This window comes from Haliaeetus leucocephalus, unplaced genomic scaffold, assembly GCF_000737465.1.
Source record: "Haliaeetus leucocephalus isolate CR32 unplaced genomic scaffold, Haliaeetus_leucocephalus-4.0 Scaffold451, whole genome shotgun sequence".
NCBI classification, from domain to species: domain Eukaryota; kingdom Metazoa; phylum Chordata; class Aves; order Accipitriformes; family Accipitridae; genus Haliaeetus; species Haliaeetus leucocephalus.
In genome coordinates, this window is record NW_010972887.1 from 2,925,686 (window position 1) to 2,948,850 (window position 23,165).

Genomic DNA, 23,165 nt, shown 5'->3' on the forward strand with positions numbered 1-23,165 from the left:
CCACGTAGCATGTGTTTCTGCAATGAGGAATACAGCACCGAGGCCAAAAATTTACATCTCTTCCTTCCCTGCCCTCCATCTCCCACGCGTGTGCCCCTTTGATGTTGGGTTGCTTGCACTGCGCAAAGATGCTTGTGCTGCAGGGATCGCAGATGCCAGGGGTATAATTGTGTTTGGATGGACCCTTTGCAGCCCTGGCTGAGCAGGTACACTATTCCGTAGCTTTTGCCATATCCTTCTGAGAATTGGTGAACTTGCAGGACTCTTAATGCTTATCCAAACTGTGCTCAGTCGGCTGGGTCAGAAACAAAATGCATTTTGTTGCAGTAAATAGAAATCTGTACACATTGTGTGATTTCTGTCAGTTGTTCACATGATTTTAAATATAACATTTATAAAGTGTTGCTTTTATTTATTGAGCTCCCTCATTGGTCACGATTAACATCCGTATTGAAACATCTATATTCACTGGCAATTAGCAATTCCTGTTTCTGCAAACCTTTTGTCGGTATTGTCCTGGGTAAAGAATTGTAAACCCATGTACATTAGAGGTATTAGTACCAACTGATAAAAGCTTACGAGCTATGCATTAAGGAAGTTAATGTTGCTTTCAGGTGCTGTCACTTTGGGAATATGTCTGTGTTCCTTTCAGAATGAAAACAAAGCACTCAAAGCTAGGCTCCAACAAATGGCTGCTAGGGAATCTGCTTTCTAGGTTTTCTATCTCCACTTTTTGCTAAATTAAATTGTAGAAGGTTTTCATTTTTGTATTTTGTTTGAAAAGTTGTAATTTCCAGTGGAGTTCAGAAGCAGCTCATACAAAAACTTTGTCAGGCTTCTTTTCTAGCTGTCTAGACAAGATTATAATTCTGTGGAAAAAAAAACCTGTTAAATGCTGAAAGCTACCAGTGTTTCCAGAGTTAAGTGAAAAACAAGCTTCTACTGGAATTGCTACCCTCGTGCTTAAGCTTTGTGGTCAGAAAATGGCAACTCGAATTTTTCTTTTTTTCAGCTAGCTAGCACTAGCTGGTTCCTCGGAGCGGTGGGTCCAGCTCTGACCTGCTTCTGCTGTACCCCAGCAGCATCGCCTTATGCTCACAGTTTGGCTGACCGCACCTGGAGCTCCCCAGGGCTGCCTGGCATGTTGTGGCTTGCCTGGGGGAGATCCCTGCTGGTATCGATGAGAATATCTCCTGATTTCAGATTCTTTGGTTTTGTCTTACTAGAAATCCATGGTGTATTTAAATATTAGCTTTGGGGAACAGTCAAAAGCTTTTTTTTCCTTTTTAACTTCTTTTATTAATCTTTAGGAAACCGAGTAAAACTGAAAAGGCTGTACTGCCCTCTGCAGAGAGAATCTGCACAGGCGAAAAGAAATGAGAGTCATGTTCTGGAAATCTGCAATTCTGAATGTACTTGATTTAGGATGTAATACAGCATTTTATTTTATTTTTAACAAGGAAGGATGGAAACTGTACTGAACTCCTGTAAACTCCACTGTGATTTAGATGATGTGCTTTGCTTTTTAGGCATAATATTGAATGTCTCACCATGGAGTCTGCAAATGATATTCTGGTCCCCTCTTTTGATGGAAGAAGGAAGCACTGTGTTTTCCAAGGTGACCTCTTATTGTTCAGCTGTGCCGGCTCCCACCCAACCCACAGAAGAATCTGCCCCTGCAGAGACTATATTAAGGGGCAGGTTGCGCTTTGTAAAGACTGCCTATAGCAGCAGCAGAGCTTCTTTTGAGTTGAGGACAAAATGTAAGTAGTTTTGAGAGGAGCTACTTATTACTTCCTGCACTTTTGTCCAGGTTTTTCGCTGCAGGCAGAGCTATCATTGCTGGGCAGAATTATCTACTAAGAGAGGAGGGATTCATAACAAACAGCTAACTGACCTTTTCTCCCTATAAGAACATTTGCAGTGTAACTCTTCAGATTCTTTCATCTGTTTGCGAAGAGAAACGAGTTTCATGTTCTACAGTGATTTGAAGATGACTGCACAGAATAGTTTGTACAAAATTCCCAGACCCATCAAACTTCTTTTTCTGTTGTTTGGGTGAAGTGTTTTCTATTTTTTTAATGAGTTAGGACATCCCCCATCATGGTTAGCTAAAGGATCTCAACTTCATTCCAGTAGAAAATTGAAAAAAGTGTGCTTGAGGGAGGGGTGTGCAGGGGAGGGAGGACTAACATTTTATTCTAGGTGCACTGGTTTGGGTACTGCTTTAGCTTGAATGGCTATAAAGTGGTTTACTTCACAAGAACTCAGAATCACAAGATAGCTCTGTACCCTGTTATTGGGTTATCTGGGCCCAGTTCTTCTTTCTGTTTTTTTTTTTTTTTTAAATCTTTGTATACAACAAGGTATTGTCTGCGTCACGGCTGCTGCATCGGAGCAGTCTAAACAGAGAGTATCATGAATGAGCAAATAGGCAGTTGCCAGCGTGTGACACATCATCTTGGTGACTCAACGACTGACTAGGATTGTGGCATTTTCTTCAGTGGAAAAGCTACAAAAACATACTGCCATTTTTGGAATGGACTTGTCACAGTTTACTGGTCCCATTTAGAGAGTAATCCTTGGAATTTGCCCATGCTTCTGTTGTAGTCTGTCTACTAGAAATACTGTGTGAAGCAAAAAGTATTCAGCATCATTGGAGCAATATTATCATTAGAGCCTCAGTTTGCTACGGCTTCCAGTAGTTAAAGTGTTGCTGAATGACATAGAAAGGTTAAACTAAGCTAACTATAATTATTGTATGATAGAAATGTAAAATGTCTTCATAACTAGCTAGGTTTTTAAAGAGAATTTTTTTCCAAAGAACAAGTAAGAGGAGACAAAAAACTGCTAAGAAAAGCATTGATCAGTCTTGTGGGTTCTTTGGTTTTCTGTTTTGGGGGGTGGTGTTTGTTTCTTTTTTTCTTTTAGCAGGCACACCAATTACAAATTTAGACTAAAACAATTCAAGAGTTTGGTATTCAAATCAAACTTCATTTTTTTAGAGCAGCAAGTTAAATCTTCTAAACCGCCTTCTTTTTATAGGGGTAAGTTTTGTTATTTTCAGCAGAAGGTGGCATGCTTGACAGCACCATTTGGAGTCAGGAAATGATATGCTAAGATCAGTGAGAAACAAATCTGCAGTATATTTTGAAAGCACTCGTAGTGTGCAGGTTTACACTTTGGACGTGCTCTGACCATACGGGGAAAAAAACCTCAAATCATCATGAAGGGTTTTTTCATAAAGATTAACAAACATTACCAGTTAATAAAGAAAAGCATAGATACTTTAAATTTTCCTTTCTTGGATATATCCGGTTGGTTCAGATTTTTCTTGTAACTGGCATTCACTACCTGTGTGTGAATATTGATGTGTCTCTTGACCTACCAAAGACCAAGCAAGGGAAATGCTATTTAATCTTGGATAAATTCTCAAGACAAGAGAGCAGAACAGTATACATTTTAAAGTTTCAATTTGAAAGCACTGAATTAGTTTTTTCAAGTTTTTTTTGTTTACTGCCTCAGCACTCCTGACAGTGTTATCCTGTGAAACTCCGTAACATTGCTGTGGACTACACAGAACTTAATCCTGAGAGATTGTTCAGTATCCAAAAAGGGTATGTGGGAAGTGTTGAACAGCAGGGTCACCAGGAACTGCATTGTGATGATGTGCTGCATTTTAGAGTAATTTTCCAGAAACAGAACAGCTGGGCCCTATAATGGGAGGCAAACTTTTTGTATGAAAAGAAAACAAACACAAACTAGTATGAAAATCCTCACTGTTACCATAGCTCAGCGTTTGCTTCAGTCAGCACAAATGGAGTTTGCAATAGTTTTAATACTCGGGAAAAGCTGGGGGAGGAGGTTTGGAAATGAGTCTGAGCAGGCGCAACAATTCATTTTGTATTTATATATAATATTTCCTGCATACCTGTGCATATTCATGCAACTGGAAAATCCTGCATATTAAAATATATACACTTACACCTGGTGCTGAAAGTAAAGGCAACAGCAGAATTTGCCTTTACCCATTCAGCCTGAGGTTCTTCAGGCAGGAATTTAGTTCGGAATGAGATATTGCAGAATTACATCAGAAACAAAGATTTGTATGGGTGCACTTAAAGAATGCAAAACACGTAGTTTTTGCTGTAGTGCAATTCTTTGCTGTAAATACATATTTGCTTGTTTCCCGCCCCCAGTGTATGGGCCACATGGCATACTGCATTTTATTTTGCCTCTAAACCTTTAAAGATGGGAGGGGTTTGGTATTTGTTGTTATAAGATTTTCTGGTCTAGTGTTTTGCTCAATGCTAAGTTTGCCTTTACCACAGCAGGGAGAGTCTATATAAGCTCTGGGTTTTTTTCATGCTGTAGCACTGTTGCTTTCTAGTCTACTGAATTGAATTACTGCATCCTGGCAAAAATGAAACAGCAGATACCAATGCTGCTTGCATTTTAGCCAGGGACAGAACATCTAAATTGGCTTCAGAATCAGTTGGGTCTGATCTTATTTCCATTGAAATCTATAAAGAAGGCTCATCAATCTTAAAGAAAAAAGAACCAAGACCTATAATTCGATAGGCCTCTATTATTAATTTTAAACTCTCTTTTCAGAAGAAATATTACTTTTATGAACTGCAGCTTCAGTCTAAATTTCTGTAAAAGGAAACTATCATATGAGAACTGTAAGTGCATAAACTTTGTAAACATTACTCACTAAACCCGATACAGCACTCCCCCATCACTCAGCAGTGTTTGTTCGTGCGTTGATAAATAAGTGAATCCTTCTGCAGATAAGCACTCAGGCAAATCCATGTGGGACTATTTAAAATTTTGAATGATTTACTAAAATGTATAATATATTTCCACATGTCAGGATAGAGGGCAGCCTTCTGTCCAAGTTCCATGACTATTTTCCTTCCTAATTAAAGAATAAAGGTGTAGTCCAATTATTGCACTTAAACAAGGTTATTAGAGATGGGACTGTGCTACTGTTTTGCAGTCTGACAGTAAAGCTTGCAGCTTCCTTTACTCAGAAATCAGGTTTTTGCATGACTTGCATTTGAATATATTGATCAGCAATTGATGGGAAAAAATGTCAAAAAAGTTGAATATAAAAACACTTTACAAGCTTTTAAACATATCTCTCATATCAAGACATTCTTTGTTTTAAAATTTTGTATTTTTGTATGTGACCTAGTTTTTTTCAAAAATCTTGTTCCTGCGAGATTAGAAAACTTGAGAAGCATTTACATATTTATTAAAATTAACATAAAGGCTTGCCTTTGAAAGGTAAAGTTGGTAAATACACACTGTTTAAAAATGCCAATAAAAACCTCATTTATTTCATATATGCAAGTTGATTTGCACATGTATAAATAGAGTTGCTTTTTGCATTTTTTGCTTAGTTTCTATGTTTCTTTTTGTAATTTATAGTTGCAGCTGCGTGTTTGCTTGTTTATATCAGATTATGTTTCTCCTACAAATATTTAATGTTTATGTGCCTTTTTTTACTTTCTTTGGGGTTTGGATGAGCGTTTGGAATATGGACACTGTCTGAACAAGTATAATGGAACACTAATTACAGGTAAAAATAGTGCTTGATGACTATACAGCTTAGCACCATGAATTTTGAAAGTTTTTAAGTAGTGGAGAAATCGGTTCTAAAACTATAAGGTAAAGGTTAATAAGATAAAACTATAACTTTCATAATTCTTGCAAAAAGTTGCTCCTGCAAGCAGAATACCCTTCACTGAATATCTGTAATTTGACATGAGAGCTCCTGCTGGGATGGGACATCTTTGTTTAAAGACCAGAGGGCAAACTAAAGCCGTTAGGAGACAATGCTAACAGAAAACCTCTAGGAACAGCCATATCTGATTTGATCAGCAGGAGAATTGAAGATCCACATTAAAGTTTGTGAGGTGGTGGTTTTTTTGGCTAAAGACGTCTGTACATGGAAGTGCACGGGGTGATTCCTGGTGCTACCCGGAGAGTACAGTCATTTTATGGTACCTGAATTTACGACTCTCAGTGGGGAGGGAACTCTGGATATTCAGCTTATTGCAGATGTTTTTCTTTTTAATGCTACTACTTTTCTGCAAGAAGAATATTTTGCAGAATAGCTGCTGATCAGGTGTCAGTTGGAGACCGCAGAACGGGGTTGCAGACAGAGCCAGGACTCTGCATCTTCCCCGCTCGGCTCTGCTCCCAACTACTTGTACTGGCTTTTGCAACTTGCTTATTGACAAGCATTCAGACTTGCTGAAAGTTTCTGTTGATACCAGCTGCAAATCAGGTTCTTAGCTGATGTCTTCTCTCTCCTCCCTTAATCGTGTTGTACAAGTATCCTTTAAAATCCTAGTCAACGTCCTTGGTTTATCCTTGATATGAAAGACATGCCCTCCCCTCTCAAAAATGAGTGGCCCATCTAAATTACAAAGATGATTTATGAGCTTGCAGCACTTTTCACATAAACAAAATCCAAATTGCTTTCTCAGGTATGTATTTTGCTTGTAGTGCATTTCAGGACCAGATTTTGCTAGTAAAATAAATTAAATGGGATGAATCAGGCTGAATACTATCTCATTCAAGTCTAATTAACTTCATGACTCCCACTGGCTTCAGTGATAGCTGAACTCCTCCATTAATTTTTCTTCAAATTAAAAAAGCAGCTCTCCCTTTTTAATACATACAAAGCACTGTATCTTACAAGATAAAGACCAAACACTTGCAGGTTATATTGTACACATATCAGCAGCCAATTTTCCTTGCTGTTTACAGCAGATATCATCTCTGACTAAGTTGATGTTACCTATTATTAAAGTATCAGGTGAAAACTTGGATAAATAGCTGTTCAGTCTACAGTTTGGAGTTGGAGGGGTGGGGTGTTTGGGTTTTTTGTTGTTTGGTTTTTTTAAAGAGACTAGTAGTTATCGGTTTCCAGTTTCACAGTCTTTTTTTCCAGGGGTGCTAACATTTTGGCATGGCTCGCTCTTCATGATGTTTGCCCTACAGCTGCTATGCCTTCAAGTTTGGACTTGGGACCTCTTTCCATTTGTAGTTCTCCTTTGGTCCCATTGTTTTAGGGACCGCTGTAAAGTCGAGGCGAATAATGCACTGACGGATGTACGCTTTCATTCAGGCTGAAAAGGCCAGGGACAGATATGGTTTCATTGAGATAGGCTTTAATAATATTGCTGTAAATGTAACATCAAACCATATTGTTTTATGGGCAGTGACTTAAATCTTGTCTTCATATTTTTAAGCAGCTCTATAGGTTGGTTTTTTTTTTAAGTTAGTTTGTAATTTCCAAATATGATATTTAAATGGAAAGTGTAAAGAGCAAACTCCGTGTATCAAGTGTAAGATGTTTACTGTAGGAATGTGTTGAAAATACCAGAGGCTGAACCCCAGAATGCCTCAGATGTGAGGCGTTGTTCATGTTCTTTCTTCCAGGGAAAGTGCAACTGTTGCCAAAGTGTCTTGCTTTTATAGGTGTAATCCTTGACATATTCATATAATTATGAACATACAATAGTATGTTTTAATTCAGCACACCTCTCCTAACAGCACTAAGCCACCTCTTTATTAAATGGGTAAATAAAATCAGGTCCTCAAAGTTTTGATGAAATAACTCCACCTTCCACACACAGAAACGGCTTTTAAAAAATTCAGTTGTAATTAAGTGAATACCCTTCCCTCTGCTAGGAAGGTCAGCGCAGGTGCCATTTAACTAAGGTGGGCTATGCATGGGAACAGAATTTGTCACCTTGCGTAAGGGCTCGCAGGACTGAAGCATTGTGGACCCTGCTGTCCTCACGTTTCACAGCTATTGTAACACGCGGCTGCTGCTTTGTACAGGAAAATAATATCTCTATTGCACTGCACTGTCGTACTTGCAAATACCAGCCCTAGGTCAGTGCTGCTGCACTCGCGGCCAGCCACGCAGTAGAGGCTCGGTCCTGCAGGAGCCAGCAAAATCCTTGGCTTTAAGGAGAGCATGTAAATAATGCTATGGCATTTACTGGAGCCATCCGGACACTTGGCAAAGTGCATGCAACAGGTCCTGGCTCGGACTCCAGCAGCTGCAAAGTAGTTCGAAGTATCAGATAGGTACACAATAAATCAAGTTAAATTGCTGTCTGAAGGCAGTTAATTTTAATAGGGTTATACCCGGAACTAATTTGTTACGTTCATTACCAGGTCTGTTGCAGTACAGTGAAACCATTTTTAAGAAGTCATGGGTTTATTTGGTTTTTGCAAAGGAATACAGCAGAGCAGGAGGAAACGCCAGTTTTTACCAAAGGAAAAAAAGAGTACGTTTTATGAGAAAAGTTACCCTGAAGCTTCCAGGAGAGCTAAAATAAAAATACAAGGGGATATTTACAAAGCTAATTTGAGCTTGGAGAAGTTGATCCCCCTGAGCTTGCTAGGCTGACTGCTGCGGGGGGGCCCTCCAGAGGGCAATTTGGGGCAGCAGTTTGGTTTCTGGTCTGAGTCATTCCCTGGGGGAGACTCTCTCTCCATGGGCGAAGGGGGTCAAAGTCTGAATAATCCCTGTAGCACTGTATATTGAAAAAAACCCCTACTAAAATCTGTAAAAATAAGAGTGCTGCATTTGCAGATAATAATTCGGAGTCAATGAGAGTTTTTATATGTACATGAGAACTTCAGGGTCAGGCTGGTACTTATGTGTATTTTGTTTGGTTTGAAGTCTCTCTTAAAAGGTTGATCCTTTGTCTTATTTAAATGGTTGTGTTCCACTATATTACGTTCAAGCAGTTTGATTCAGAAAGAACAGAACACAGTGGTTCAGATACTGTCAAGTTACTGGGGTTCAATAGGATGGGATTTTTTTAATTTTTTTTTCTTTTTTTTAGAAAAGTAAATGTCTGTACTTTAATGGCATAGAAAAATGCTTTGTTTTCACTGTTGTAGAAAAAAAACTAGGGAGAACTTTATTTTTCAATAAACCTTTTTCTTGTGTGATTTGGATTTATGATTGCTTTGTGCTTAAATGGGAAGTCTGTGAGCTGCCATTTATCCAAAATCGCGTTTCTGTGGCTTATCCTTGCAATTCTGTAGCTGGGCATTTCTGCTGCTGGCCCACCTCTTCAGAGGTGAGCACAAACAGTCCCATCTACCCACATCTGGGCCATAAGAACAACAGGCAAGTAATTATCTTTTTACTTTGTCTTTTAAATCCAAGTTGGACAATGGATAAAATCAAGGTTCATTTCAGCAGGGCAGTTTTGCCACAGCAGTAGTGAGGAATTCCTGGTTTCCTAGAAATTTCCAGTACACAAGGAAGACTCTGGAATTGCACAGCAGCACATGGATAGACAAGACTTACTGGCACAATACACTACGGAGTTAAAAAATGAAAGCTATGTTGTGGTAAAATAACAGCTTTAGAGAGTGTTGTCTTTCAAGATCCAAGTTTAAATGCTAAGAGCTGGGATGGCTTATGGAATGCTCGCCTATGGAACAAGAGATCAAGCATGAAACTTTGGACTACGTGCCTGTGTTGCTTCAGTCAGCGTCGCTCCCAGGCTGGGCTGAGGTTTCAGCAGCCAACAGCAGCTGGTGCTGCAGGAGCCAGCACCCACGAGGCGCCGTGGAGAGTCCCTCTGCCAAAATCGTCTGAGAGATGGTAACCTGTGTCTTAGGGGGAGTGGAGTGTGCATTCAGTCCGCTTGATGGATGCCACGTTAAATCACCTCGGAGGTTGTAAGCACATACATCAAAAAAGACGTACAATATAAATGTGCACAGATTGAGACTTCTTAGAGGGAACTGTCGGTTTATTTTGGTTGCACCCATTCTGCTGAATGGCTCTTTCTGCCCACCTCATTTTTTGTTAGCCCAGCCGAGACTAAGGGAAGGGTCCTCTCCTGTCAGCTTCTGCTAGGGATTTTTAGAGGTTTCAGGGGAGGTGTCCAAGAGTAATAGAACAATTAATGTGGGAGCAGTATGCAGTAGTAAAATGAATAGTAAAAAAACCCCAACCAACCAAAAAACCAAAATGAAGACCAGCTCTTTTTTTCTGTTGTAAAAATGTCCATTTGTAATATAGCTGCTATGTACTTTTTAAAACTACACTGGTGAGAAGCAACTGCTTACTTTCTTACACCACCACCTTTTTCCATCTTTTTTGTAGGCTTTTTTTTTTAACATGTGGCCACACATAACTGAGTAATGTAAAATCAGAATAGTACAGAAGTCAGTAACTATCAACTTGGGATCCTTTTTTTTTTCCTTGTCCCAGTTAATGACAGACAACACTGGTAAGCAATAGCATAAATAAAAATGTCACACTGAAGTGGGAAGGTGAAGTGCCTGCAGGTTTGGGAGAGGGTTTGTGACCTGGGTTTGGATTGCATCATCTATTCACTGCCGGAATTGGGGAGTTTAGGGCATCGTGGCTACACAGGATGGTTTTCTGCTGCGTGTTGCTGGCAGTACTTCTGCAAGAGCCTTTTATTACTGTTTCAGTGAGGCGAAGTACATGAGTATTTTTCACCAGTCACCCCTTTTTATGGGTATTTCTGTGGCGAACTTTACCTCAGGTTAAAATTGGTGAAAATTTTGTTGGTTCTGTGTTGCTGTTCAACATACCACAATTCTGAAATGTTTCCTAACATCAAAATTAATTAGTGGAGGACACTGCTCATTCAGTCCCTTGTTCTGGTTATTTTTGGAAACATTTTCCTTCCTGTTTCATTCCCCTAATTATTGTTCAGCTTTGACATTATAAGGAGACATCTGTAAGATGGTGAGCAGCTAGAGTCAGTGGTGGGCTGCGTTGCAGTCACATAACGGAAAAAAAATGTATGAAAATTGGAACTTGGAGTAAAAAACACACACGCCATGCAGCTGTATTGGAAAGATCATTCAGGGAGCTTGAATACTAAATCCTGCAACTTAGACGCTTAGACTGGGTTCAGTCAAACTCCATCTGGTAGAGAGTCCACAGCTGGAAACATTTTGCTGGGACTTTGTGCTGCTCAAAAGCCTCACCTTGCACTGACACTTCAGCTTGCAAGAGACAGAGGATCCCAGTTTACTGCTTTACAATGCCCTGTATTTATGTTTATGCTTGTTGGGACTTGCACATTTTATTATTTTACTGATTATGGAGACTGCATTTAACTAAAATCCCAGTAGTAAATCTTTGTTGCCAAAGAAATCAAATACTGTTTGCACTGAACAGGCTCCAGATGTTAGGTCTCACTGTATGTCCTGCTTTGTCTTGTGGACCCGTGGCTTGGAGGTCTTTCCTCCCACGAGACTTACTGCAGGACGTCGGAGGAGCGCTGGCTGGCTGAAGGCGTCTGCTTCGTGCACATTTTTGAGCACGTTTGTGAGAAGGGAAACTTCAAAGCGAAAAGCGCTGAACAAAAATGCTGAAGCAGGAATACCACCTTTAAAGAAAACGTACCAAGGTATGACGAGCCTCTGGTGTTTCAGCAAGTAACAACTGTTGCTTGCTTGCAATGTAAGTAATCAGTCCAGTGGATTTTTGAAGTAAAGGCTGCTAAATTGCTTTTTAGAGACTGAGAGACCCCTCTCAGCTTTTATTTCCTCCCCGCCTCCATAGGCGGGAGGGAGGAATCAATGGGATTTGCCCAAGACCACGCTGCTGGCTTGGATTCTGCTCAATGGGTCTGCTCCAGGAAAAGGAGGTTGGCACTTCTTGTCACTTCAGTATTTTAGAACAGGTGTCACCTTCACTCCTTGCTCAGTGTAAGGTAAAGGGTTACAATCCTGTAAGGCCTGTGTTATGAAGAAGTGCGTTCAGAAGAATACCGGGGTTGGCGGCAACAGCGTTAGCTGACAAAATAGGATGTTTCCCAATTACTTGCCAAACTAATGTAGAGAGAGTAGCCCTTCTGTGCAGGCTTTGGATAAACGTACTTTCAGCCAGCCTCCCTGCATCCGAGTGCTTTTGTTGGTGCCCATGTCTGTCCCTGCTGGACCTGCAGGCTGGGCTTCTCCTGACCTGCTCTCGCACGCTCCCGGGGTGGGCTGGAGGCTGCCAGAGGAGCAGCTGTGCTGACCGCAGGGAGTAGCACCAATCGGGTAAAATTCAAGGACCGTTCAGTGCTGCCTCAAATGCTGATCTTGTGGCTGAAAGGAAAACGTCAGCTCTCAAACGTGGGAGGAACAGGAGAGGGAAATATCCCTGGGTTGTCTGCTACTTGATTTAATTATGCTCTCCAGTTGTGTAACCTGGACCCACATGCCAGGCCGCAGGAATGTGTTTTTGTGTGCTACTCCTTAGTTACTGGTACTCAATAAACACAGCCACAGGCTCAGTGATGTGCTTTGTCACAGCACCACTTGGTGGCAGTGCACCTAGCACAGACTAGCAGCAGACCTAGGAGCAGAGGAGAGAAATTGCAGGTGCTGCGAGCACAGCACACCACTTTCCTATGTCCAAACGCTGGATGAAGCATCTACACACGTCCGTGCCCCCCAGGGATAATCTCTGGGTCAAGTAGCTTCAGCTTTTCCTAATCTCTGTTGCTGCAGAGGCAGCTTGCTGCTATCATGGCCCTCTAATACTCCATCCTCAGGCTTCAAAAGAAAACGGATAGTGAAGACATTACTTGAGTATAAATTTGACTGTTTAGGAAAAAATGCATTGCCATGTTGGGAACAAACATTCCTGCTTTGTGTATTATTAAGGCTTACTACTTGTCTCGTGACCTCGCATCTTCATGAGCTGACCCACAGAAAAGGATGCCAGAAATGTCTATGCTTTTTCCCAGGCAGCTGGGTTTGCAGCAATGCAAATGGTATTACTGACCATGAGAAACTCTGTGGTACATTCCCAGATGCAGGTGTACCTAGAGCTGAATTTGCCCATGTCTGAGGAGCTTCTTGTCTGGGTTCTTTGCTTCAGGTCCATTTCTGGAACATCATTTTCAGCAAGGAGCTTCTTTTGAGGCTCCATTTTTCCACCATGGTTGGATGAGACTTATTTACGGCATTTACCTACTATTGTGAGAAGAGAAATGGGACTAAATCAGCAAGGCATGTTAGTCTGGTGATTTCTTGATGACAATCTGGCTTTTAGCTGTAAGTAAGTAAGTAAGTGGAACATTTATTTTTTTCCATTATTAAAATACACCTCATGCCTACCTGGTTCATGTGAGGCATGGCTTGGGATTCAAGACTGCAGCTGGTGTAATCCTTACTGTGAGAGTTTTTGATAGCTTCTTTCTCTGCTGAACAATACGGCTAAATTCAAAGCATCTGCTCGGATGCATAGTCACTTTCAGGGATTAATTCGCAATTCTGAGTTTGGGCAGACTTCAGTGTCAGTTTGCAGTTTCTGTACTGGCCAGTGCTGTTCCTTGTGTGAACACTGAAGCTCATTCCTTGTGTCCTGTGCACAACAAAGAGGCTTTGGCACTGCTGACAAGCTTCTGTGGCCTGTGATCACCAAGCAAAGTGTATTATGTTGGCCAGTGCCAGGTTTCAGGTGATTAGTCCGAGTGCTTTTGAGCTATTTCAGCTTTTGAAAAGCCCACCTTCACTTAGGTTAGCTGGAAGCACACTTGTTATCTAGCTCATAGTTAGAAAAATCAGCTGGCACAGGCATTTAATAAAGAAAACTAACATAGAAACTGTTACCTTTGGGGGTGGCTAGCTAAAGCAGAGTGCCTTGGTAAATTGGATGAGCAGTTATTTTTCTTTTCTATTGTCATGTGCCATACAAAGTCTCCCTGATTCTAGCTGGCTTTATCAGCATGTATTTGCTTTCATTTCTGAGTATCATTATTTCCTGGTCTTTTTCCTTTGAAGTATCGCAAGTATTGCAAGTATTTTCTTGTATTTACATTCTAATATCAGAAATGCTTTGAAGCACCTGTAGTAACTGAAAAGTTTCTGCAATTAGTTTAAATTAATCTGATAAGAAAAAGTATGATTAACTTGTTTAACCACATCTCCTTTTTGAAGGCTACACAGCTGGAGTCTGTACTTAACAAACATCCTCTAAGAGCATGCTGGAGTTCCAGCATGAAGTGTGAAACTACGTTTACTCAGCGTTTAGCTTTGCTTCATGCATGAACACATCTGCCTAGTCCTGTGCTCCTATTTACACTCAGCATTTTAACAGAATTATTTAATGTTTGAGCTGGGGGTTGGTTTTAATGTCGTACATACTTTCAATGGTCTAGGACTTCTGTGTTGCAAAGGTTGTACCAGGAGTTAAGTGTCTTGCCGCAAGCAGTTACATCTCCTCACTTCCCTTCAGAAGCAGTTGGCACTGGCCTCTGCTACAAACGGGCTGCTGGAGTGCATGGCCCTGTGGAGCAGCACTTTTAGTAGTTCCCAAGTGTCATTCTCACCACTAGAAATGGGACTGGAGAAGTAATAAAGCCCCTGCAGGGGCAGAAGAGGGTAGACAGTACTAATAAAACTAACAAAACCATGAAATGTCTAATATAGCTATGTTTATGATTCTGAGGCTGAAGATGCTTGACAAAAGCTAGTTAATCAGTGGGGAAATATCTGTTCCACAGCTCACTTCATGGAACTATGAGACAGAGAAGCAGCTTAACAGGAAAAAGTCAGGAATAAGCAAAAGCATACCAAATTAGGAACTTGTGTAGGAAGAAGGGGTCTTGGGGAGGTATTTGATATTTACAAATCCACCTGAGAGGAGTACAGTGATGACTCCTATACTTTACAGTCTTTCTGGAGTCCTTGCTGAATGCATTTATGAAGTAGCTCCTTTGTCTTGTCAAAGCGTTGTAGTTACTTTCATCGTACTGCTGAATGACATGATGATCTCTAACATCATCCTGTGACAGTAAGGCACAAGCAGCATCAGCACTAATAGCAACAATATTATAAAGTTTCCATACAAAGATTTATACGAACTTAATTAATTGATCCAAAATATGTATAACTAAACTATAGCAGCAGAACAAAATTCATTTTGCCATAAAGAATTTTCTGTTTGAAGTGGAACTGAGTGTCATCTTTCCAATATTGTGCACCTCATATAGGCACTGTCAGGTCAGTGAAACCTTTGGGTGGTCTCTTCCTACACATATCTCTTGGAGTTGGCTTTTACTAAAGATCCTTAAGGATCTGGCCGAGAACTTGCTAAGTGACATATGATGGGAAATACGGTTTTAGCATCACAAAGTACCAGCAAGAAAATCAGTGTCCCCACTGTACATCAATCACTGAATAGCTTAATTGTACATCTACTCTAGCTTATGTAGTCTATTGTGATGTAGCTAGAAATGGGCAGTTCTAGCTCCTTGGCTACTTACCATGGTCCTATTTCAAACATAAGAGTGGACTGTCTATTTTTTATCCACCTGTGATAAACAGAAGCAACAATACTGGTTCTGTGTTGTGAAAACCAACCTGGAATATATAAAATAAAGAGAAAATAGATACAGCCAGAGAATCCAGTTTAATAGGCTGCTATACAGGAAGACTTTGTTCTATGATACATTCTGGAAATAGTTTTCAAATGTTACTTACAGATACTGTATAAAATAGATACCAGTTTTATTGATTATACATCAAGATTCTTTTATAATTTAACCTGCTATTAAGTAATATATAAGATGCATGATGGAAGGTGAGCAACACTTTACAGGACAATCTAAATCTAATAAATAGATCTGTATCTCACCACCAGATTGAGCCACTGCTGTGCCATCGTCAGACTACAGAGCAACCACAAAGTCACACATGCTGGTATATCTGCGTATAGTATAATAGAAGATGAGGATCCCATTCCTCAAGCAGCTTCCTTCCTTCCTTGGCTTTGGTCTGTACAGTAATACTGTGTGTGCTTGTTTGGTCCATGCAAAGCTATGAACAGTGTCTCATTAAGAAAAAACGGAATTTATGTGGAAGAGGTATAGTTTCAGTTAATTTAGGATTAAAATGAAGTATCTCTCTGAGCACAGAATGGTTTGTACCTGCTCTTTCTGTGCATTTGTTTGAATGGTGGGGGAGGAAGTAGCTACTGAAGTGTTTTAAGCAACACAGCTCTTGGTGTCCAGACTCTACATAGGATACTCTGTTAGCTGAAGAGGTTAGTAAGGATTGTACTTCTGTTACAGCATGTGTTTGGGAAAGTACAGGCCGGGGGGGGTAAAAAACATGATCTGAAACTGGCACTTCTTTACCCACAGGCTTATCACACCATTAAGAACACTTTCACTCTGGAATATACAACATGGCAGCTGGGTTAAAACTGCAAACCGCGTGTTTTCTATTGTCACAGGAATCAATAGCATACTTGAAAAAAAAAAATGCTGCTGTTTTGCTGAATTGCAAGCAGTGTGCACATATGCCAGTTTTACAGAGAGATTTCCCATTAAAACAAACTTCAACAAAAACAGACCACGGGAAACAAACTGCATATTTAGTAAAATACCATTGGCACCACTTGCCAAAATGTATGATGCTGTAGTTTTACAGTCCTGACAGAGAAGAGGGTGTGATCTTCACTCAAACATTTCATAATGGCGCGTTTGCCTTACACGGGGTATCATATCAATAAGCAACCTGCAGAGGAAAGCACAGGAGTGTTGATGCAGAGACAGAGGAAAGCCCTGGAACTGGGGTGTTCTGTTTACTTATATTAATTTATTTTATGAATTAGAAAGAACTCAGAGGTAGTAACAGCCTTATCTTGCTCTCTCCTGATCAGGATTAATTCTGCCCCACAATTAATTCTGCCCAAAAGGGAGTGTAAAACAAACTGTGTGGAGAGGGGCTGTCCTTTAGGAAGCTGGGATGCAGGGCTGCACTAAGAAATGGAAATGCAGAGCAGCAGTCATTTTTGGCTGGAGAATCCATGAAGGGATCAGTGGGAAAGGGACTGTTGTAGCAACCTGTTTCACACCAGGCTGCTGGAAGAAGGTATCTAACAGTAGAGGAGAATAGCAGTAGTTTCACAAACTGTGAAATCGGGTAGTTGCCAAAACAATTTAGTTTTATCCTTCATTAGCCTTCATTGTGTCTTGGTGACACAATGGCTGAGCACGCTGTCGAGGAGACTGATGGCATGTATGTATCATGAGTTTCAGTGGCTGTACAAAATGTTCCTAATGCAGTTTGGTATGTTTAAATAAATACTTTTATATGGATTTGCCTCTACAGTTTTCCAGAACAGTTAGTTTTACAATGGAAATAGTAATTATAGTGATTTTTCCAAGAATGGTATTCCCCATTAAAATGGTAATTTAACTTTCCAAGTTTAAAAAAAAAACACACAGCTTCCAGATGACGGCTTACTGCAGCCTGGCCAAGGTCTGCTTCTTAACAGGCACAATTCCAATTCACTAAGATGCTACATCTCCCCCTTCCTCTTATGGCAGAAAGGGGGATAAAACACAAAACCCTTAGTTAGATTCCATGCAGCCAAGGGAAACTGTGGCAGCCATAAAGCGTGTGGTAGAGCTTGATTTTATTCTGTTTCTGGTGTTGTGAATCAAGAAACCATCTTAAAATTCAATAGAAACAACATTTGAAACATGACTGGCTAACCTTCAGTTCAGAAGTTGCTATAGGGTAGGGCTAGGATGGAAATCACTAGCAAGATCATTCTTTAAACTTGGGCACCTTACCTTTAAACTTGGACTTTCTCTGGAAAAAAACAGTGCTTAGAAATTTGCCATAAAAGCAACAGGGACTGATTTTATCCAAGATTTGTGGTTATTTTTCAAATGTTTCAAACCTTCTATTTCCAAATTCAGGTATACAAAAGTCTTTAAAATTATTCCAATTTCTTCTTAAGTCCTGGCTTCTTTCCAACTGATGTGAGACACACAATCTTTTATCCCTTTCCACATGCTCTGCTTCAGTATTAGTAGCTAGCCTAATAAATTCCAGTGATTGATTTTACTGGAGTTACATAAACCTTTAAGAGCTATGGCTTATTACATTAAACAGATAGCCCATCTGCTGTACATACTGAAATACCTGCTAGCAGGAGATACTCACTTGATTCCATAGGCAAATATTGTAAGTCCAATTAAAACTCCTATACTGCCATCCAGATACCAGACAGAAGAATTGTGTTTAAAAACTTCTGCACTAAGAAGGATGGAAAATCCCATTATTCCACCTACAAGAGAGTTGAAACCTAGAAGGGGGGGAAAGAAAAAAAAAAAGAGGAAGAAAGCAAATTCCTTGAGATTTGGTTAACTGTCTTGCCTAAGCAGCAGTGATCTGTAGGGAGAGAAGACATTGTTATACCAGTACCACCAAAGAGGACCACAGAGACCCTTGTGAGACGTTACACAGTGGCACCTATGGGCTACTGCATTGCGTTAAGGAGGCAGGGCAATTTGTTCAGACAGTTAGCCAGAGGTCTTTGCCACGCTTCTCTTCAACAAATCAAAGACAGACCATTTGGTCTGACCAGTGCATTGCAAGACCTCTGTCAGTTGTCATGTCTGAGATAAACAACTTTACATTCATTTTGCTGTACTATCATCTTGACTTGGTCAGTCCTGAGTTTTTCATTCTCTGTTTAGTTCCAAATCCCAGTTCTAGCTGCTGTTTATTTGATAGGGCTCTCACCTCTTGATGCTCATTTTCCAAACAGCAATATTCCTTCAAAATACTGGACCTGCTCCACATTGACTCCAACAGTCAAGCGCTTAGCTCTCTTGTAGCATATCGTCATGAATGAAGTATCTTTGAGCTGGAAAATAGTGGCTGGCTGGCTGCAGCCCTGAGCATGACTGCTGTAGCCCAGTTATCTTCCAAAGAACCTCTTCATAATGTATGTACCATTGCTGCATGTACAAATATCCCCAGTTAGAACTTCAAAGGCCACTTTGTAAGGTACCCAAAGGCTCTCACTTTCTCTCAAAAGGAGCAAACTGGAGTCCAGTATACCTGAGGAGCTCATGAAAAGGAAAATGGTTTTGGACAGTAATGTTTCAAAGACCTTGAAGCTTTTTACCCCATCCTATACATTTATTTACATGTATTTGGCACTATAGCTTAGAGCTACATACACTGCTGAATGCATTAGGGAAGACATACAGGATAATCCTAGGAGTATTCTCCATTTATGCCTTATATCACAGGAGCTTCCTATCTATTATTCACAATTTTTATGAACATCCTTTTAGATTCCTCTTTCTTTTTTAAACCCTTTCTCTTTGCCTCTGTGATTGTCCCTTCAAAATTCTCCTAGAGCTTTTGGAATAATTAATGCCATTTTGCCTTCAACTCTTGTTTGATTGGTTATTGCTTTGGGGTTCTTTAAGTCATTCCTTGTGTTCATTTTTTTTTCCCCAAATTCCTTTTTTTCTGATTTTTTTTTTCTCAAGAACACAAAAGACATCACTATTGTTCTAAAAAAAAAAAAGTCACTGATAATACATTCATTTGGTAGATACATATACTACTTAACCTAGTTAACCAATGAAAAATCAAACTTGAAATACTCTATATTGCCTTGTGAGTCAACTCAGTCAGCTGCTGCTTACAGTACTTAGACAGTTTTTTTCCAATTCCGCACAACTGCCAACAACCACATACATGACACTTATTCCTGAATGCCTCCTTTGATCCAGGCTTCTCGCAGCCAGTCCTCACCTAAATCATGTTAAGTCTTTCTGAAAGATGTAGCTTAAAATTGACCTTTCCTAGGTATCCAGCTGAAATACTTGTATAAACCATCAATATTTTGATTAAGATTCACCAGATCCCTATCAGTAGGTACTTAAATGCAAAGGAAACCCCAGCACGGAAAAGCACGTGTTACTTAGCAAGTCTGTGGCAGAACAGGGCATATAAAGGTTTCAGGCCTCCAGTCCTGCAAAGAAAAGGGGGTTGGGGATTTTTGGACTGTGGCAGTGCATTCTACAATTGGTATCACAGGCGTTGCATGTAAATGCCTGATTATTGGATTAATTATACCAGCATAGCTGAACCAATATAGACACGATTACTCTGTCAACACTGTAGTCTAGAAGAATCCTGATCCTTTTTTAATTCCCAGGCAATAGAACTTATACTGCTAATACATGTCAATGAAATGTAGTGTGTGTGTGTGTGTCTAAAGAATATATAAAGAATATTAAGTATAAATTAATTAACTGTAAATTTTAAAAAGTGTTACTTCCCCTGCTCCAGCTTAAGTCAGAATCCATCAGCATGATATGCAAAAGGCAGGAATAATACATTTTATTGCCATTATTGGCTGATGGTTCCAAATGATCTAAAAGCTACTTACAAAGGAAACTGTTTTCTCTTCCTGACTGTCATTCAGTCGAACCTTTCTTTGCTGGTGTGGCAGGAAATCATGTAATGGCTGCAGGTCTTAATCCAGATACCAAGTTCTGTGCGTAAGGCTAGCACAGGAAAAAACAGGTGGCTAATTCTGGGAGGGAAACAGGTCTTTAAAACCTACAGGAAAGTTGGCTGACATCATCCAACTCTTACATCTCTGCATTTGTCCTCTGAGAGGTTACAAAATTCGAGACAGGAAATGGCTGGTTCTAATATCCAAAAGTCCATGAGCTTTTGCTATAAACAAATTGTACAAATAACGTTTTGCCTTATTAGGGTTCATACATTTAGGCTTTAAAGAGATATTATTGTCAAGCCCTACTGTAAAACAAAATTATTCTTTAAAAAAATAGTTAATAGAGGTTGACATCTATGAGAGAGAACTTGCTGTTTTGAAAATAAACCTCTTTTTCAGGAAGAAAAATGTATGCTCTTGTTACTCAAAACAGTTTGTTGGTCTACAGCCAGTGATCACAGGAGGTAAATTAGCAGGAAACAGAAAACACTAAAAAAAGATATGCAAGGGAGTGCTAAATCTGTCTCAGCTGCTGAATCACATTGTCTCCTCCTGCTTGTTAATAAATCAAGTATATATATAAATATATCTTGTGAAAGAAGATATTTAACCACACATGGTAAGAGCAGCCTCCTACTTTTTCTAAAGTAGTTCTGAAGGGGGAAAAGGAGAGAGAAAAACCAGACCGAGGTAATTGTGTACTTTATTCCCTACTTTTTTTATCAAAGAATGAGCAATCTCCAGCTCAGAAGCAATATAATTAGCACGAGGATGTAATTATAGGGGAAGAGATTTCTGTGTCATACAGGAGACCAATTCAGAGCTAGAGTTATTCAGGAATTTTTCAGCTAATATTTTGTTTGAAAAAACTGCTCTGTTTCAAAAACAAGCTACATTTTTTTAAAGGAAGGGTTAATCATTTGCCTGCCTAGACACAGTTCTGAAACAGTTGACATGGCCCACTTACACTCTGACAGCGAAGGCAGTCAGACTCACTGGTCTGTAGTTCCCAGGATCCTTTCCAGAATCCTTTTTGCAGGTTGGAGATCTTTTTGTTTCAAAATGTTTAGAGTGGCAGAGTCCATAGTAAAGAATAAGATCACTGAACAGCATGGTCTGTTGGGAGAGAATCACAAATGCAGGGAGGCAGCAGCTTAGTTGTAACCCCCGCACTGCTGTTTTGATTACTTTTTTGCTTATTTTCTATTTAAAATATAAATACTCATGGAGCATTTATATAAGCAGGATGACATAAAATATAAATACTCATAATATGTGTTATCACACATCACCAAAAAAATTTTGAGTATGTTTAAATTACTTAAAATAAAGCAATTGTATGTATTTCTAGAGTAAGCTGAAAATTGGATTTCCTTAAAGGGAAATCTTCAGCAGAGTAAAATAATTTACGTACCACAATCCATGAACCATTAACACCCTACCGTGTATGTTTACAGAGTATTTCAAACTGTCCTGTGCTTGCAGATAAAAACTGGTAGAGATTCGCAGGGCACTGTGAAATCTCTGCCATGACTGTGGCCTCACTTGTTTGCAGAGTAGATCCCCGTGGCTTTCTGAAGATTCACAAGCTTGAGCCTTGTCAGTAAGAGGCATATCTAGACCTACTTTTAAAACACGCCTTTAAACATATCTTTGAAACCAGCATCAGTCAGGCCCTACATGCCTGTGCCAAGAGAATACTGGCAGTGAGGTCTTCTAAGGATATAGTGAACAAGAGTCACCTTGTGCAGAACTCCGGCAGGGCCAGAGGAGTGCGGGGCAGGAGGCAGGCAAAGGCTTTGTTTTACACTTGCGATTCTCCCCCAGCTCTGCTGAGTGGCAGGAAAAGCACTACAGTGGCAAATTAAGTCTACAGGGGGTATGTATGAATGATGGTTGTGATTCCTGCTCAAGGCAGGGAGGTGTTTTCTGCAACAGACTTGCTTCATTTTAACCGTGGGGATGGAATTGTTTACCGGGCGTAGGCAGTGAGGATAGATGTGGCTTAACCAAAGCTATATAAATTGGTGTCATAACCCTCCTCTGTAGTCTAACCTCTGACTAGTCCACACATAATTTATTATGTGCTCTACCTCTAACTCTCTATTATTGCTTACTATCCACACATTAACTTTGACCTCCACCAGACATACCCATTTCAGCTGTTATCTATGCAAAAGGCTGGTGGTACCACAGGCTGTTCTGGGTTTTTTCCCCGTTTCCCAGTGGCTGCCTTATTTCAATACTCTTTCACAATTGCCCTCACGTGGGGGTCACTTGTATCCTCTGTGTCTACAACATTCCCTGGAAGAGTCCATAAATGCAGCAGGATCAACTTCACACTCACCATCGGTTATCAGCGCTCTGCTTGTGAGGACCTTTCCCAGCATAAATTTGATTACTGCCAAGACAGTGCAAAGTATTCCACTTAAAACGGAGACACTATACAGAAAGTCATCCTGAAAGAAAAGATGTCAGGCATTAGTATATCTTCTGGTCATGCCCCATATATTAAATGACAAATAGTACTAGTTATTGTGCAATTATTTGTGCCACTGAAGTATACAACCTGAGAAAAAGATTTCCTGAGTTATGACTTTCAAAACAGCTGGTGCTTATTTTGCTTATACTGCTGTCTGTAATTGCTTTTGCAAACATAATTAACGACGGTCACTGACCCAAACTCCTCAGAATCAAGAGGTTATATACCTGCAGGGCTTACTGCAGACTGCCTACTAATCTAGTGTCTAATGCAATCAGTAATGAAGTCCCCACATGCAGGATAACGGCTTGAGAGTAGAATCCCACTTACCAGACCTTTGTTGATTTTTGGTGTGAGAAATAACCA

At 40.1% G+C, this 23,165-nt stretch overlaps 2 protein-coding genes across 2 annotated transcripts in view; one reads left to right on the forward strand and one right to left on the reverse strand.

The window, feature by feature from the left end:
• MGAT5 (mannosyl (alpha-1,6-)-glycoprotein beta-1,6-N-acetyl-glucosaminyltransferase) overlaps positions 1-2,151 on the forward strand; it is an 80,320-nt gene extending 78,169 nt beyond the window's left edge. Inside the window, exon 16 of the mRNA XM_010575133.1 lies at positions 1,530-2,151. Coding sequence (XP_010573435.1) covers positions 1,530-1,728 — 199 coding nt within the window. The 3' untranslated portion in view covers positions 1,729-2,151. The remainder of the gene's footprint in view (positions 1-1,529) is intronic.
• A 13,278-nt stretch (positions 2,152-15,429) lies between these two features.
• The window catches only part of TMEM163 (transmembrane protein 163), a 104,760-nt gene continuing 97,024 nt past the window's right edge, over positions 15,430-23,165 (reverse strand). The window contains exons 6-8 of the mRNA XM_010575134.1: positions 22,665-22,776; positions 17,995-18,136; positions 15,430-16,554 (exon numbers count right to left, since the gene is read on the reverse strand). Coding sequence (XP_010573436.1) covers positions 16,494-16,554; positions 17,995-18,136; positions 22,665-22,776 — 315 coding nt within the window. The 3' untranslated portion in view covers positions 15,430-16,493. The remainder of the gene's footprint in view (positions 16,555-17,994; positions 18,137-22,664; positions 22,777-23,165) is intronic.